This window comes from Vigna angularis, chromosome 6, assembly GCF_016808095.1.
Source record: "Vigna angularis cultivar LongXiaoDou No.4 chromosome 6, ASM1680809v1, whole genome shotgun sequence".
Classification (NCBI taxonomy): Eukaryota; Viridiplantae; Streptophyta; class Magnoliopsida; order Fabales; family Fabaceae; genus Vigna; species Vigna angularis.
The window spans coordinates 25,175,887-25,194,118 of NC_068975.1; the positions used below are offsets into that span (position 1 = coordinate 25,175,887).

The following is an 18,232-nucleotide window of genomic DNA, read 5'->3' on the forward strand; positions in this document are numbered from 1 at the left end:
ATATATATATATATATATATATATATATATATATATATATCATCATTGTATTTATATATGTCCACTTTCATCTCAGGATAATTAAAAAATGTAAATTAATTTATATAATTTGTTTTAAAATTGTAAAAAATAAAAAATAGAAAATAAGTATAAAATGAATAATTTTTATAATTTTATTATAAGGAAGTGTTTTTTTAGATAATTATTGAATTTAAAGAAATAATATATATATAAATTAATTACTTTAGAAAAGATTGTTTAAAATTATTCTAAAGTAATTAAATTTATCTTTTTACACAGTTACCTTTCAAGATATGAGTTTTTTAGACTAAGGAAAGTTATATTCAAATATTAAAGATCTCACTTTTACAAATATATTTTTGTTTGCACAATAAATAGTTTATAGTACCGCAGAGAAAAATATATAAATATTCTATTATCTCTCTATCGTTTTGAGATGTTTTCTGAAATAAAAAATTAACAAATTAAAAAAAATCTATTTATGTTTTAAAATATAACTTCTTCATTAAAATATTCTTTTAAATCATATCTATGTGTTATTAAAATTATGTAAATTGTGTATATTTCATATCATTCTTGAGAATATACTTTAAATTGTCTTTTATCATATATTATACTTTAGGAAATATTTGATATTTTAAAATGTATAATTAAAGCAGCTCGAAATATCACCCATCATTTTTATTTTTTATTTATCTATAATATGTAATTAAAAAGCTTTAAAATAAGTTTTTGGTACATATACGGGCCATAAGAAGAAAATCCCTTCTTATTCGGAGGAATGTCATTTGTGGGCTTGGCCTGTAATGGACAGAAAAAGGCCCACTAGTCATTGCAGTTAACCTCTTTCAAAATCAAAGAAACCCTAATCTTGGGTTCAACGGCGCATTCTTGTTTCACCCCTTTATAAGCACCTTTCATCTCTTGTATACACATTCGCCATTCTTCTTTTTCAAAGTTTATGTCTTTCATACTGCCATTGATTAAGGATTCTTTTCTGTGTTATGGGTATGCCTGATATGTGTATGTGTATGCGTCATTTACTGATTACCTGTGCTCTGATCTTCGTGGGTACTGTGTATGAGCTGACGCTATAGCAATTCTTTCTGCAATATTTTTTATACTGATTTATTTATCTTGTCTCAGTTTCCATTGCAGAGCAGGAAAATTCATTCCTTGATTCAAAAGCTTCTAAGTTTTTTTCTTTCGATTCCATTTTTCTATCGATGTTTGGTATTGTGGTGGGAAGAAATAGGGTTATGATGCATGCTATCTTTTTGTGTTTATTGGTACAGAAGTAGATAGCGGTAGAGTGGATAAAAGATGTGATGAGCCTTTCCCCATATGATCGAAGTTGATTCTAACTGTGCTATTCTCATAATTTAGTCTCATTTATTGAGTATCGAATTTCCAAGCCAGAACTCTGATCTTTCTACCGTTTCAATTTTATGTGATAATATTTTTGCAAATGTTTTAATTAATTTGAGCATAGTGTTGTTATTATTAGTTAGAATTTGTGTTTGTTAAAATTTTATTGTCCATTGATTTTTTGCATTGTTTGATGGACGTGATGATTATTTCCCCATGTGATCGACGCTGAACATACTGTGCGATCTTTCTCTTTAGAGAAACCAAGCCAATTAATCTGATCCATTATGTATGTTTTAGAATGTTCATCTTAGAATTGATATGTGTTTCAGAAGCGCATTTGTCTTTCTCATGCGAAGCTATTCATGAGGTGTGTTGTTGAATTTTGACTCTTTTTATGTTTTAGAAGCGGTAGCATTTGTCTTTGAACAATTATTGGAAACTCCATGGATTTTATAATTTGTTATTAAAATTAATTAATGCGAACACGGTTTTGTTAATTGTTTGTAGGAATTTGGTGTTTATTAATACATTGTATAATGATTTGTTTCATCGTATGATGGATGTGATGATTATTTCCCCAGGTGATCGACGCTGAACATACTGTGCGATCTTTCTCTTTAGAGAAACCAAGCCAATAAATCTGATCCGTTATTGTATGTTTTAGTATCCTCCTCTTAGAATTTTATATTTGTTTTAAAAGTGCATTTGTCTTTTTGATGTGCATTTATTCATGACCTTGTGTTTTTGAATTTTTAATGGTATTTGTTTTAGAAGCGGTTGCATTTGCCTTCGAACAATTATTGGAAGCTTCATGGATGATATGATTTCTGATTAAATTTTATGAATTAGCTAGTTGATATTTGGCATTAAAATTGCACTGCAAGATGGAAGTGATGATTATTTCCCCAGATGATCGAAGCTGAATATACTGTGCGATTTTTCTCTTTAGAGAAACCAAGCCAATAAATCTGATCCATCTTTGCATATTTTCAATTTGATTTTCTCTTTGGATAGTATATGTTCATATTTCATATTTTCATAGCAATTGTGTCTTTTCTTTTTGCCTAGGTTTAATAGGGATTTGTGAATACCTTTTTAATTGTAGATTCCTGATAAATTATGTTGGAGAATTGATGAAGGGTGTATTTTGTAATTGGATATTCCCATCTTTTCTAAAGGTTATTCTCCAGATAACAATTAACAGGAGTTTAATGCTTGTGCTACATTGTATGTGGATTGCAAGTTTGGCTCTTCTGTTACATACATACCAATGTACCTATTTGAAATCTCTGCACCAGTTTGCAATTTGACTGTACCAGTTTGCAATTTGACTGTGGATTTCTAAGTTGGTTAATCTATCAATAATAATTTCCTCGGACGAACATACACAAATGCCTGTGACAAAAGTTTGCTTAGTCCTTGACATAAGCTTGCAACAGATTAACACTAAGACTTTCACATTAAAAGTAGATTTATATCAAAACAAAAAAAATTGTTAAAGGGAAATGTAGAACTAAAACTCATACACCATTGATTACGTTACGTACCAGAACTCGAACAATAACATCTTCCATCTCATCTATCGTCATTTTTCATAAAACCTAAAACTCACCAGTTTTTTTAGTAAATTTGATGTATTGATAAACCTAAAAACACCAGAGCTTGAATAAAAATCTCATAAGAAATTTTTAAACATTCATTACGTTACAAAAGAAATTTTTAAACAGAATCAATCTTTCATGATAAGACAAACTTACTAATGACGAACTTATTCTCTCAAGAATTTTTACAACACATTATTTGTATAATAAAGTGCCAAGTAAAAATTGATGGTAATGAGATAGTCGTAAGTTATATAATAAACTAACTGCTGTTTAAATCAGTGAGCCAGATCTTTTAACTTCTTCCAAGCTGGCCTGTTTGAAATTTTCTGCCACCATGCATAGACATTCTTCCTCTCAGTTACCAAGTGGCCAAGTTTGGCTTCCTCAATAAGATGTCCAAGCCCTGGAAGGTGGCTGAGATCAGCCAAAGAGAAAAAATCTCCTGCAAGGTATGAGCTTTGAGAGAGCCTACTTTCATACACATCAAGGACCTTCACTAAATCTTTCTCACTTATGTCTGCCAAGGCCAAGTTCCCAACCTTACCCATCCTTGGTAGGATCACACGCTGAAACATTATAGTGAAGCATAAATTATTAAAGTTGTGTGCTTCTACTTCTAGCCACTGCTCCACCAAAGCCCTTTCCTCTAAGGTTTTACCCATTAGCTCACTACCACGATCTGCATATTTTGTTGCGTAGTACCTTATAATAGCTCTTGATTCTGCATAAACAACACAACAAAAACCAGGTTGCGTTGGATAGCACTGTATATGTGATAGGTAACACAATTTTTGTACACAATGTGTTACAACTTGTATGCAATAGATGTGAAGTATTTAAGTAATATTTTTCTGGAAGATCATTAAAAAAGGAATAACATAAAAGGTTTAACCCAAAGTATTTGATTGAATTCTTACCAAAGAGCCTGAAATCACCGTCTTCCACAACTGGAACTTGACCAAAGGGCTGCAACAAATATCCTTACACATATAATTACACATAAACTAAACCCTAAACATTATCTCAAAATATAGTCAGGTTTGATTGGATTAACTTTGTATTTATAAAATTCACTACATTAAAATTTGGATTATCCAAATAAAGGCGACAGTGATTTCTTCACCCACTGTCCAATTTCATCCATACATAAATTTATTTAATCTATTTATTACCAAAATAAATAAATAAAATATATTGATGAAAGTCATCTGTTAATTTTATAGATGGTCATTATTTGTTTCTTCATCAAAATGAAGCCACAAAATTATGATCTTAAAATTAAAAGTATGTGAAAAAATTGTATGAGTGGACCTGTAGGAGAAGGAATTGAGGTGTCTTATGTTGTCCCTGTTGAAGATCAATAGGCACAAGTTCAAAGTCTACTCCTTTCTCCAAGAGGCACAGCATCACTCTTTGAGGGCATGCTGCCCTTACATCACCATACACCTTCACCACCATAGTTCAAATTTCTATACTCAAACACACTCAATCTTTAATTATTTGATGCCGCCACTGCAAAATATAGAAAGTATAACTCTAGTTATAGCTACAAATGTCACTTCATTTATTGCTTTCTTTCAGCACTTAACTGTCCACCAACCGCATGGTGCAACCAGCAGCACGGGGGTTGCCATGTGACCCTTCTTCCTCCCCCTTTCTCAATAATTATTAGGGTTTATATTTCTTCAAATTCACTATCTAATTCTTTCATCATCTTAATGTTCACCAAAAATTCCTAATTATTAAAATTTAAATTTCTTAATAAAATAAACAACTATTTGCTCAATATTAAGGAACTTTTTCATTGTGTTAATATTAAATTAAATATTTATGATAAATAATCAATAAGTCAAAAAGATAAAAAAAAATGTTTATTTTATAATAATATGACAAGTTTGGATTTAATTTTATTTTAAAGTGTAATGAATCGCATAAGGTTACTCCCTACACCACCTATATTGCTCCTTCCACCACCACATACCAAAACCACTCTTTAACGGATTTCGAAATTCGTTAAAATTTTTGAAAAATTTCTTAATGAATTTTGACATCCGTTGAAAGAAAATTTCTTCAACGGATTTCGACATTCATTGAAGGATTTTTAAAAAATTTCAACTGATTTCAAAATTTGTTAAAGGCTTGAAAAATCTTTTAAAGAATATCGAAATCTATTGAAAAAAAATTTCTACAACAGATTTCGAAATCCGTTGAAGAAAAGAAGTGGAGGTGTAAAATTTTTTAAAATATAAAAGATAGTGGTGCAGGGAGCAATGTAGGTTGGTGTAGGGAGTAACCCTCTAAATTGAAACTATAAACACAAGTTGGGCTGTATTTTTTTGAACCCAAAAGAATGGCTGTTTGACTTTTTGTAATGTTTGGGCTGGCCCGAATTTTCATGAGCCTAGGAACTATCTTGGGTGCTGATATCCGCAACATTGTTTTTCCTGTTCACATTACAGATTATTTTCTTTTTTTAATTTCCTTAACCAAATCTCTTTATGAGAATTACTCAAATAAGTTTTTATCATGCAGCTGATTGTGATATACAACGAGTTTTCTCTATATATAAGCAATAAAAACTAGTTTTTATAATATATTTTGTAAAGCAAAATTATATTAGACAGATTTTAATATCATTTTTTAAAATTACTTTTAAGTTTAGTTTAACTTATAAAATTTATATGTAAAATGAGATTTATATTTACTTAGTAGTATCTATAAAATGATTATAATTGGATTATATTTATAATCAACGTAGTATTAATCTTTACAAAGGAAGAAGTAATGAAGGTTTTTTTTATAAAAATAGTATAACTTTTTACCAAAATTAAGTAAATGGATAAAGTCGTATATTGTGAGTACCACTTTAAACTATTAAAAATGATGAAGTCTTATTTTATAAATACAAGTTTTAATTTTATAAAAAAATCATTATTTATATATATATATATATATAAATATATATATATATATATATATATATAAATATATATATATATATATATATATATATATAAATAATATTTTAACTTATGGAATTCGTAATATGACCACACGACTTCTTTTTCCTGGTCTTTAATTTTTTTTCTTCTATTTATTTACGTAATTTTTTCATAATCTGTAATTTTGATAAAGTATTATAGTACTTTTGTAAAAGCCAATAATGAAAGTGCAAAGTTGAAAAGGTAGTGGGAGATCAAGAAAAAATCAACACTTATGAAAGAGAAAGGAAGAAAATGTTGGAAGATGAGAAGGTATAGCCGAAGGATGATGGTGTTTGTGTGAAAAGACAAATTATATTCGCACATAAATTCTTGTTAGAATCAATCTTCTGTCGCACTTAACTTATATTCGAAGCAAATTGATTAAAAAATAATTATTAAAACACTGATGAAAATGTTCAATATTCCCTTTTGAATACGCTGGGTGGTAGCTTTTGTCAGTGCAGTGGGTCATATTCGGAAAAGAACAAACACGTTAAAACCAATCGTGTAAAATATACATTTTTCATCATAAAGATGCAGGCTACATGCTTGTTAAAATGTCAAAAGTTAAAAAGCCAAGAATTAGGCTTTTTGAAACTAAACGGAGAACAGATACGGAAACATTATCCTAAAGAACGGTGCTGGTCTTAGCCAGTGAAATTGGAAAAGTCTGGGAAAGAATATTAGGGTTTAGGCCGAGTCCATATTAAAGTCATTTAATGCTGCTATAAGCTTCCAGCATTTCCACTATCAAAGGCTTAAGTTTTGTAGAAGAAGAAGTCATGATGATAAAATCCATTGCCTATTGACATTAATATACAGTTGAGAGATGTGACTTGTGTTGTATTAGAAACTCTGAAAACTACTATTCTTTCATTCTCTGTCTCATATTTCTCAAAATATCAAAACTTTATGACTACTTCTGCAAGTGGCCAAACTATCTTTGCGCTGTCTTCAATGAAGCTCAAGAAAATCTACTCACACTTCCAACATCTGTAATTTTAATCTCTTTCATTACTTACAATTATTTTCATTTTTTTTTATCCACAATATGTCATGATATTTGGTTTGGATGCAAACAAAGTCTCGCTAGATAAAATAAAAGATGAACATTAATTTATATATAATTATATCTTTATCGTTAAGAGATTTCTTTAAGTAGTATTAAAAATAAATTTCCTTTTCTATCTTTAAATATCTCTTTTATCTTTTTCATATCTTCAAATTTCTACACATAATAAGATAATACTGTGATACTTAATCAAGAAAAGGATTAAATAATAAATATTTAATTAAAAGTATATAAAGCAAAATTAATAGAAAGATAATTAAAAATACTTAAATATATAATAACTTCACATTTGATTAAGTCAATTATTTATTATGTATATTATTGAAAGATGAAACTGTGATTTTATATAAAACAGTAACACGATAAATACTTTTATACAATATTTAATTTAAATTGCATGAAAGTGGGTCCCCTTCTTGTATTTTTGAAGATTGCTCCATAACTGGTCACATGTCTATAACTTTATTCACACATTGTTTCTTATTTAAAAAACAAGTAATTTAAATTATTTAATAAAACATTTAGTATTCTTATCCCATATTTAAGAAGAAATATATAATTACTATGCATAAGTATATTACTCCTTCAAGAGATACAACAAATTTTGTATCAATTTGATATGGTCCCGTTATTGTCGTTTTCTTAAAAGCAATTGATTAATGTCTTTTTCTTCATTTGTTGTAGTGTGAGATAGTATATAATTAATTTTACGAAAATACTAAATTTAATACCAATATTGAAATAGTGTTCTTTACTGTGATGTTTGGAATCAATCCTAATCACGGCCACAACTTGTGCCAATTAATATTGCCACTAAGTAGGAGTGGGCAAACTGCACTATTTGCACTGCACTATAAATCTATTACAATTAACTATAAAATAGTTTAAAAAAATTAAACTGCACTAAAAAATAGTTCAAGAAAACTGAACTAGTTCAGTTAACTACAAAACAATTCAGTTAACTACAATGCACCTTTTTCTAATAAATAAATGTAGTTTTGCACTAGTACAACTGTCAATGGCTAATCATCGATAGAGTTAAAAGAATTAGTTCAATTTGATTTTTTTTAATAATTACAAACAAATAAATTAATATTCAATAACATCACAGCATTTAAAAAAATTAAATTATAAATCTATATAATTAGAATTAGTAAACAATTATAATAAAAAATTTAAAAAAATTAATGAAATATTATTGGTACTATTTTATCATATTATTAAAATTAAATTAATAACTATAATTATTTATCATTACTATTTATTATTAATTTAAAAATATAAAATGTCTAAAATTTGATTCTCATATTAAATATAGTTTAATTTAATAATATAAATTTGTTTATATATTATTTTATATAGATTAAAAACTTAATCTCTAAAAAATATTTCTGTTTATCTCTGTTTTACGTTATTTGAAATATTTTTATTTTGACAATTATCTAGTTTAATATAAAAACTCTCATCTTTCTTCTCTTCTCACCTTTTTCTGAATTCTCATATATATATATATATATATATAAATATATATATATATAATATTATATTTTATAATTATTTACATAAGTACTTTTATCTTTTTATTTTTACAATTATAGTTAATTTTATTAAGTTATAAAAATAATTACCAGTTTTTGAAATATAATTACAATATAATAAAATTTAGTTTTTTTTAAAATAGATAATTATTTTAGTATAAATTTAATAATATCATTTTATTTTAATAATTATTATAATAATAGTTAACTTTTTAAGAGACTTGAAAAAGAACATTTATTTTTAGATTATATATACATATCATATAAAATATTATTATATGCAGAATATAATTTTTACATGTAATTTATTAAAATAATTTTATATTTAACAGAAATCATTTATCATAAGGCAGATAATTTGTTTATGTTTCCTCATGATGAATTGAACAAGAATGAGACACAATTTAATTATGCTGTGGATTGTCTAAACTTAAGAACAACTAATTAATACAAAAATTAACTAAATAAAAAATCCCCAATTAAGGTAAGATGCTAAAATTAAATCAGAAATAAAAACTTATAAATTTAATATGAGAAAATTAAATCTAAAATTGTAATAATAGAACGTCAACATGACCATCAACAAAAAATATTTATAACCGTAGTAAATCGATGATTGAAAGAAAAAAATGATAGGAAAAGACTTTACCACAAAGCACGGTAAAAGATAAACATAAAAGAGATAGTTTATGTAGTTAACTGCACTGTAACTATAAAGGTTCAGTTTTTTAAAACTGAACCACAACATGGTATAATTTAGTTATTAATAAAAATAGTTTAGTTTTTATAGTTTAATATAGTATAGATAATCTATAGTTTAGTGCAGTTAAGTTAATTATGCCCAGTCCTACCACTAAGAGTAATGCTTTAATAAATTGATAAATAGAATTTGGTAAATGTATTGGGCTAATAAATTATGAGTTAAATTAATAATTTGTTATGTTAGTAGCATGAAATAACTATGTATAGTTTTTAGATAGTTTTATTTCTTAAACATATAATTTGTTATGTTAGTAGCATGAAAAATATCTATTAAAAGAATTTGACTCTGTAAACGAAACTCGTTTACTCTTAGGGTGAATTGTTGACTCTCAAATGCAGAACATTGGTTAAGAAAACTGAACTGTGTGAAATAGAATAACTTTTAATGTGTAATATATTTTTTTTCAAAATGTGAAGCCATGATGCTTTAAGGATATTGATGTACTAATTTATTCATTATTTTTTTTAAATATAAACTAATTTTATTTGTTTTAGTACTTAAAATTAAAAACCTATGTTACTGTATTATTTCATTTCTTCGATTATTTCTAAAATATAATTAAGGTCCCTAAACAAATAATCCAAAGTGACAAAGAAAAATAAAATTACTGCTTAAGTTGTTTTAAATTTTCATTCAATAAGCTATTATTATTGTAACGATTCTACTGTAATTAATAGAAATAATTATAAATAACATATATATAATGTTCATTCACATTATAAATGTAACATATATATATATATATATATATATATATATATATATATATATATATATAATGTTCATTCACATTATAAATGTAACATATACAATAATTCCGAAACATAATCATTAATTAATATTTTTCTATACCATTATTAATGAAATTCATTTTTTTCACATTTTTAATTTATCTTTAATAATATTTTCTTTTAATTAAAATTATTATTTTACCAATTTTATCTTTTAAGTAGTATTTTTTAGAATTTAACTACTTTTTTAACTTAAAAATTTTGTAAAACTAAAATAGCTATTTGTAATAAAAAAATATTTATAAAATAAATAAACATTATTTATATTTATTTTTATAGTTATAATTTTATTATTTTTTCTATAAAAAATGTTAACAAATCTATGTAGCGCATATATTTTATTATATTAATTTTTATAAACAAATTGGGAATAAAAGTTTTGAATGAGAATAATTGGACTCTCCTCTATTATTAAAATTCATAGTTAGTTATTTATTAATATTATTATACCTTCTCATTGCCAAAACAGGAATACGTGCCACAACTATATATCATTTACAAGTTGGGCATGGTAATAAACTAAGCAATATATTATAGTATAAAATTAGGGGGAAACACAACATTCACTCAATAAAAGTAATATATTAATTATTTTTACTAATTATTTACAATTGTAATGATATATTGTATTGTAATAGACAGAGTGAGTCATATGAGTATGGATACTACTTAATGTATTGGATGACCCACATTATTCGTGTCCATATCACAACACGATGGAAAATGGTGATATTTAGATTTAATGAATTTTATTTTTTTTCATCATTTGAAATTTATATACATTAATTAATATCATTTGTCTTGTGCAGAGATTCAAGACTCTTACTCCACTTTCTGAGAAGCCACTTACATACCTAAGGAAGACACTTGCAAAAATTTAATTAGATTATTCAATAGTTCATAGTTATTAGGATTTAAAATACATTAGCACATGTTGATTTATTGTTATTAGACTTTGTACATTATGCTTTAAACATTATGTGATGTAAATATTGACTATTGTGTTGTTATTATATTGTTTGATATGCAAATCTATTTTTGTGATGGTGGATATCACAAAAACAGATCTGCTATTGCAGGAGAATAGGCCTCGATTGTAGCTAAACTGAGGTATAAAGTTTGTCTATGGCCTTGGTTCAGCCACAGCCGATGCCATAGGGTGCACGATAATTTTTTTTAAAAAAAATAGGGCTTTGGCAGCGGTTTAGCCTAGGCAGCGGTTTAGCCTAGCACCGCTATCATAGGTCCATGTTATTACCTTGGTTCAACCGAGGTAATAACCCCTCCTCTCGTTTTTTTTTCTTCCTTACTACTTTGGTTGTTGAGGAATCGAGGCAGTACCCTTTGAGATATTACCTCGGTTGGAACTGAGGCCAAAAGTCCCCCACCTTTTTACCTTGCCAGTATATGCCTCGATTCGACAACCATAGCGTATTGTCGAAAGTAACCGTTGTCGTTTCCCTTTGTTGCACTAGTGGCATACAAAAGTTATGTATCGAATAAGTAACAAAGGTCAAAGTTGTCAACAATCTAATCTATAGGAAACTTACGAAAAATATTGCTCTCAATACAAACCTTTAATTTAAGATCTAATTGGTAAAACTATGTGTCTATGACCCACTATTAAAATTTCAACTCGATCTGACTATTAACAAAGAAAGAATCTTCATTTTACAAAGAGGACGCAGAGTCGAAAAACTGAGTAGCACCCAAAGGCAGGTACTGGCGCTTGGTGCCTCAAAGTCAGGTGGTTGCGTGTCAACAATAAAAAATAACGTTCAATGCTTTGTCATGAGAGTGCTCTCTAACTTTGGGAGTTTAAACTAGCATTTAGTAGTAAAAAATACAGCTTAGAGCGCGGTTAATGAGTTTTGTGAAATCAGATTTTTAATTATTGCACAATTGCTCAATGTGGCTTCCTGAGTTCTTTTCCTTCTCAAATGCATTTTTAATTTTTCTCTTAATTGTACTTAATAGCCAATTTTTCAAGTAGAAATCTTCAATTTCATCATATTCACAAATCACTAATCAAGCTTCAAACACATCAAATTTTACATAACTCCCTGACAAAATAGCTTGAGCACATATTCAGTCCACAAATTAATATAAAACAAATCATGTCATGACTTAAAAACACCCATCATCCATCATACATCATACGACTCCTATTCACATAACATAATCAACATACATACAACCAAAATGACAAAAAAATCAACATGCAAATTTTTAAACACCTTTGCTTCTCTCAGCTTGTTGAGTTGGACAAAATGTCATTCCTTCAATTTACTCTAAGAAACAAAGTTTTGTAAACATGAAACAACTTGGATTAGTGACTCAAATGTTGCGTTGAATTTACATTTCATACGAAAGAGTTTGAACAACTAGAAATGTCACTTTAAAAAAGACAAAGTTTACATTATAAAAAATATTAGACTCACGAAAAGAAATTGTTGTACTTGCATTAAGTTGGATTAAGAGAGTAAAGGAAAGAATTCTCATTTTCGATTAAAGTGAAAGAGAATAAAAATTTTAAAAATTAAAAGAAAGAAAAGGAAGTTTTACAAATAATCTAACAAAACTACAAATTTTAAATGTGACAAATTCACAAATAAATATATATTCATACATAAAAATTATGAAGAATAGCTTAAATAAAAGTATTACTATAGAGCTGGTTTTTCTTACCACAATTTTCCTGTGTTATAAGAAAAAATATAGTAATAAACTTCACATAATATCCTTAATCATATAAAAAAATTTAAATACCAACTATCAAACTTCCACCATTAAGTTCAAACTCGTAAGAAACCATTTATCCGAACATCCTAACATGCATGCATTTTCTAAAGGAAGAAAAGAGGAACGAAAAAAACTTACCAAAGCTACTCTCCAATTAACAAATTCGTCAAGATAGAAAAAAAAGAGAGACTGGTTTTGGGTTATGAAAGAAGGAGGAGAAATATTTAAGGAAAATGAAGAAAACAATTAAAGAGAAAGAACTAGTTTGGTGCAATTAGAAAGGAATTTTTTAATTAAATAAAAATATATTTTGGAGAAAGCATAAAGTAAGATAGTATGAAATAAACGACACACCAGAATCACCATCTAGAGATTTTTTCTTAATAAACTATTGAAAATATCTCATCGACTCTTATCTCTTTGGAGCACGTTCCTGTGGGGTTCATCACCGACAAACATATTCTATCTTTTATGTATTATAATGCATTCTTGAGAGAGAGAAAAATATAACAATTCATACTAGTTTCAAACTTTATATTTTAAAAAACACGTGCTTAGGTAATATTATTACTTTTATTTTAATTTGATTGCTCGATGTTATTTTATATACTTTATTATTTGTTTTTTACATATCTTACTATTATATTATTCAGTTTCTAGTTTTTTCAATAAGGTGTTTCATACTGGGAAAAGCCAAAACATTGTTTCATATATATAATAAATTTTCGTAAAACTATTTTGTTTGGATGGCACCATTTAAAAAAAATGTACACATGCTTTACTCACTAAACAGTGAAATAGGTTAAATTAAAAAAATGTGATTGTAAAATATAAGAAAAAAAGTTTAATAAATAAAATTGATGAAAGAAGTTGATGATAAAATGTAAATTTTATAATTATAAAAGTAAGTAGCTTTTATATATACATAAAAGATCGTTTCCATTCTTTCAAATATAACTTTAAACATGTATATCTGTTATTAATAGTTATACAGCAAGTCACACACAAAAAATAACTCTGGTTAATTATATGAAATTTGAGATGATAATATAATAAAAGTTCTTTAATATAATTTTATTGTAATAATACAATCACATGCCATTTATATTAATAATTAATCAATGCATAAATACTAATGGAAAAGTTCAACTATTGATGAAATTCTATTAATAAAAAATTCATCAGTAAAATGCATATTATTAATGGCTTTCAGAGTTTTAATTATTGAGAGAAATATTTTTCAGTAATGAATTCATCAATAATATAGGTGAGAAAATTAAAATTTTTATTATTGATAAAAATATTTGTCAATGATATGAATTTGTTGATAACATTCATAGATAATTTCTGTTAATCAAACTTGTTAATGATATTTTTATCAATAAATTTTGTGAAGTTCTTGCTTTAGATGACTATATAATGAAAAAATTATCAATAAATCTATTAATATTAGATTTTTAAAAACAATTTGTAAGTAAATATGTTAGTAATTAATTTTTTTGAAATATGTTGATAATTCAATTACTTAAAATATGTTAATAAATATGTTGGTAATTCAATTTTTTTTAAAAATTATCGTAACTATGTTGAAAAAATGGACATCAATTTTCTTATTAAATTGTATAGATATTTATCATAAATTAATCAGAGATGAATGAGAAGAAGAAAAAAAATAAAAGAAGGAGAAGAGGAAACAATGACAATGGTAAAGCCACAAGAGGAAGAGAAGTTGCGGTAGTGATAATGGTGATGATAATGACAGATAACATGGAGAAAAGTAGGAAGAGGAGAAGGAGTCGCGGTAGTGATAATGGTGATGATAATGACCGATAACATGGAGAAAAGTAGGAAGATGAAGAAGAAAAAGAAAAAAAAAAGAGTAAGAGAAAAAGTAAGAATATAAAACCACGATATTTATCAACAATTATAATTCATCAATAATTATCAATGTATTCTCATCATAAATAATTACTAATAGATAATTATCAGTAAATTTTATGCTGTCATTAAAATTTATCAATAAATATTGTATCATCAATTCTTTATTTTTGATAACTTTTATGTATTGAGAAATTTTAGAAATTATCAATGAATTTCATTGGTCGTTAAATCTATTTTTTTTTTCTTATAGTTAAAAAGAATCAACAAATTATAAATGATTAAAAAAAATATTTTAGTTATAACTTATTAGAAATTAATACTTCATCCAATCCAGTACTTATACCAACAAATAAACTAAAATTCAAGGATATGAATGAATTTATTACCACTTAAGTATATATATACAAATATTCAAGAACTCACGTACAACTTTTTACTACCTACCTTAAACTATTAAGAGAAACAAGGAGACCTTCCTTTACTTAATACACAAATTGAACCCTAGTTCACAAAGTCTGAGACTAGTTTCCTTCAATTTACACATATGTATCATTCGTAAACATTACATTACATTTTAAAAAAATTAAACCAATAATATTCAATACATTCATCACATCACATATCATATTATATTTTATCACAATTTAAAACAACTGATAAAGCATAAGTCATTTCACGATTATTATTAAAGATAAGTCATATCAAGTTCTACTCATCCAACCTTGCTAAACTATAACTTATAGGATAAGAAAATAAGATACCAATCTACGAAGACCTCAAGTTCAAAAATAATTTATCTACATAAATTAAAAGTTTGAAAATCAAAATAACATCTCCAAAAAGTGACAACTGGACCTTTGTTTCTAAAATAATCATAGTTTCAATTCTAGAATTTCTTTTTAATTGATTTCAAAGTCACTATAAAGCTAACATCAAAGGCTACAAATATTACTAAACCTAATTTGAAAATCATTGATCTGTCTAGTGCCTTCATAATAGTTTATCAAAATTAACAAACAAAAAAATTATGATTTTGCTCTTAGGTCTAAATTCATTGAGAAAAAGTTGATGCACTAAAACATTTATACTATTTTGCTAAGCGTATTCGAGTTTGATAGTAATGTTAGCTCTTTGTATGAAATCCATTGAGCTAAATTTCCATTCGGTAAGCGGATTTATGTAGAATTTTTCATTTTGTAGAATTTTCAAAAGCCAACTCCAAAATTCTACAAACTTTTCATTTAGCCAAAATACATTTTTAATAAGGTTTAAATGTTTTACTTTAACCACCTATAACATTATTTCTACATTTTCCCTCAACCAATTTTGACGATACAAAACCAATTGTTTAACTCTAAGTAAATCCAATAATAGAATAAAACCAAAGTTTATTGTTCAATCTAGCTTTCTCAGCCAAATTAAACCATTTTTAATGGGTGGTCCGATAGCGGGTGGAATAATATGTCCAACAAACAACAAATATCGCTAGGATAGGCTCTAACCATGGCTCTGATACCATGTTAGAAGTGGACTTTAAGCTTAACTCAACCTCACAAAACCGGTTTGTAGAGTGAGGTTTGCACCCACTTATAAACTATGAATTGACCTTATCTCTAGTTGACGTGAGACTTCTAACACATAGTTCTTACACTTACTAACTTAATTAACAACAACGCTTCCATGTTTTTATCAACATAACCAAAATTAATCATAGTAGACCAGTTATAAAACTCTGACCATGTCAACACAATCCAACTTCCTGTACTTGAAAATTCAATTACTCCAACAAAAGAAAAAAAAAACTTATACTAAACAAACATTCAATTGATAGCTTTTGTTCTCCTCTATACTAGTTTCACGGACTTGGATCTTAATAAAAATAAAAACCTTATAAATTCGGATTAAAAAGTAACTATTCTAAAAAGATTGTAATGTTTATAAAATGAGGTTTAAATATTCAACTTTTTTTCTATTTATAATTTTTTAACTTAAAAAAAAGAGAGTTAGACTTCATCTCATTTTAATCACTTCTAGTATTAGACAAATCAACTTACTTCTTAGAAATATGGTTAAAATTATAGAAATGAAAAGTTGATCAAAATATTCTATAATATTTAGAATATTATATATATATAGAATATTCTATATATATATATATATTATAAACATTTTTATTATCTTCATATCATATTTTATTATGAAAAGATATAAATTTTCTTCTTTAATTGTATTTGTAATAATTATCTTTTTTCAAGATAATTAAAGTACTTATATTTATTTCAGCTTAATATTTTTCTTTTTTCTTTAAAATTAAAATCACATATATTTTTCCATATATTTTAAGACTTTAAAACATATTTTGATGAATATTATAATTTTTTTAAATATTGCTTTTCAGAATTATTATCAAAAGAATCCAAAAGTGATTTTTAAAATTAAAATATAGTTTTAATTAAATTTCTTTGCCATATAAACTTATTAAAATTTGATGATAAACATGAATTCTGTTTATGTAATGTTGTTTGATTTATCTTTCACAAAATATCAAGTTATTCTTTAGACAAAAGTCTATATTTTCGTTTTTCCCAAATTATATTTTCGAAATACAAAGGAATCTTGAAATGATTTACTAAAGTTGATCAAATGAGTGTTTTTAAGTTACAGGTATTTACTCCAGTAATATTTTTGTTGCTTGTATTTGTTTAAAATTTGTGTTCAAGCAAAAGAAAAGATCGATCAGAATGTCACAAGATTTTTTCAAGAAAAATATATCTTTTACGTTTATTTGAATGTGAAAGTGATGTAAACGGGTGGTAATAACGAAAAATGGTATAGTCAAACAAAGTCTACGCTTCTAGATCAATAACAATAAATGAGTGTGAAAGAAATTGAGTATTATTCTATTTTCCCAACAAGAAATACTAATTTTTTTAGTCTATGTTTCGTAAGAGGTTCGATTTTAGTTTTACTTTTTAGCTATATTTTATTGATTAATTTTTGAAACTGCATAACTTTGATTCATAGTTAAATAATATCGATGTGGGAATGAAGTGTTGATGTTGGAATACTGATCTCAGCCACCTTACGTTCAAATTCAAGACTTTAAATATGTGCAAGATATTTCTTATAACACTAGTAAACACAAATACGACAAAATGAATAAAATTAGTGTAAGCCATTAAACCACTTTGGATGTTTGATATATAGGAGAAAAAAATATTTAATGAATTACAAAGTTCAACTACCAATAATAATAATAATAATAATAAATTCACTACGGGGGTAAGTAAACTATTTTGGTTTTGAAAATTTTCAAAATTAATCGATTATGTTACGCATAAACGGGCTATTCAACTAATATTTTTCAAATTATATATTAAGTAAAATTGACTAAATCAATTCATTTCTTTATGAGGTGAACTAAGAAAATAACTTTTATTAGTTTAAGATAATGTCTAATGTACT

General features: G+C 26.2%; 1 protein-coding gene, 1 long non-coding RNA gene and 5 other non-coding genes across 7 annotated transcripts; 6 read left to right on the forward strand and 1 right to left on the reverse strand.

Annotated features, from left to right (window-relative positions):
• The first annotated feature begins 954 nt into the window (after nucleotides 1-954).
• LOC108342051 (uncharacterized) lies at nucleotides 955-2,707 on the forward strand. Its single transcript, XR_001833342.2, has 2 exons — nucleotides 955-1,759; nucleotides 1,974-2,707. It is a non-coding gene; the product is annotated as an uncharacterized LOC108342051 (long non-coding RNA).
• Nucleotides 1,341-1,453, forward strand: LOC128197642 (small nucleolar RNA Z103). Its single transcript, XR_008250270.1, has one exon. It is a non-coding gene; the product is annotated as a small nucleolar RNA Z103 (small nucleolar RNA).
• LOC128197641 (small nucleolar RNA Z103) lies at nucleotides 1,583-1,675 on the forward strand. The gene has a single exon (XR_008250269.1). It is a non-coding gene; the product is annotated as a small nucleolar RNA Z103 (small nucleolar RNA).
• On the forward strand, nucleotides 1,949-2,041 carry LOC128197640 (small nucleolar RNA Z103). The gene has a single exon (XR_008250268.1). It is a non-coding gene; the product is annotated as a small nucleolar RNA Z103 (small nucleolar RNA).
• On the forward strand, nucleotides 2,277-2,369 carry LOC128197639 (small nucleolar RNA Z103). The gene has a single exon (XR_008250267.1). It is a non-coding gene; the product is annotated as a small nucleolar RNA Z103 (small nucleolar RNA).
• Nucleotides 2,541-2,656, forward strand: LOC128197646 (small nucleolar RNA snoR98). The gene has a single exon (XR_008250275.1). It is a non-coding gene; the product is annotated as a small nucleolar RNA snoR98 (small nucleolar RNA).
• Nucleotides 2,708-3,067: 360 nt separating the features above from the next.
• LOC108342050 (glutathione S-transferase F11) lies at nucleotides 3,068-4,653 on the reverse strand. The gene is made up of 3 exons (XM_017579752.2): nucleotides 4,308-4,653; nucleotides 3,914-3,962; nucleotides 3,068-3,717 (listed from the first exon to the last, which is right to left on the reverse strand). Exons 1-3 carry the CDS (start codon nucleotides 4,452-4,454, stop codon nucleotides 3,272-3,274), a joined length of 642 nt encoding a protein of 213 aa, XP_017435241.1. The 5' UTR covers nucleotides 4,455-4,653; the 3' UTR covers nucleotides 3,068-3,271.
• Nucleotides 4,654-18,232: the final 13,579 nt, after the last annotated feature.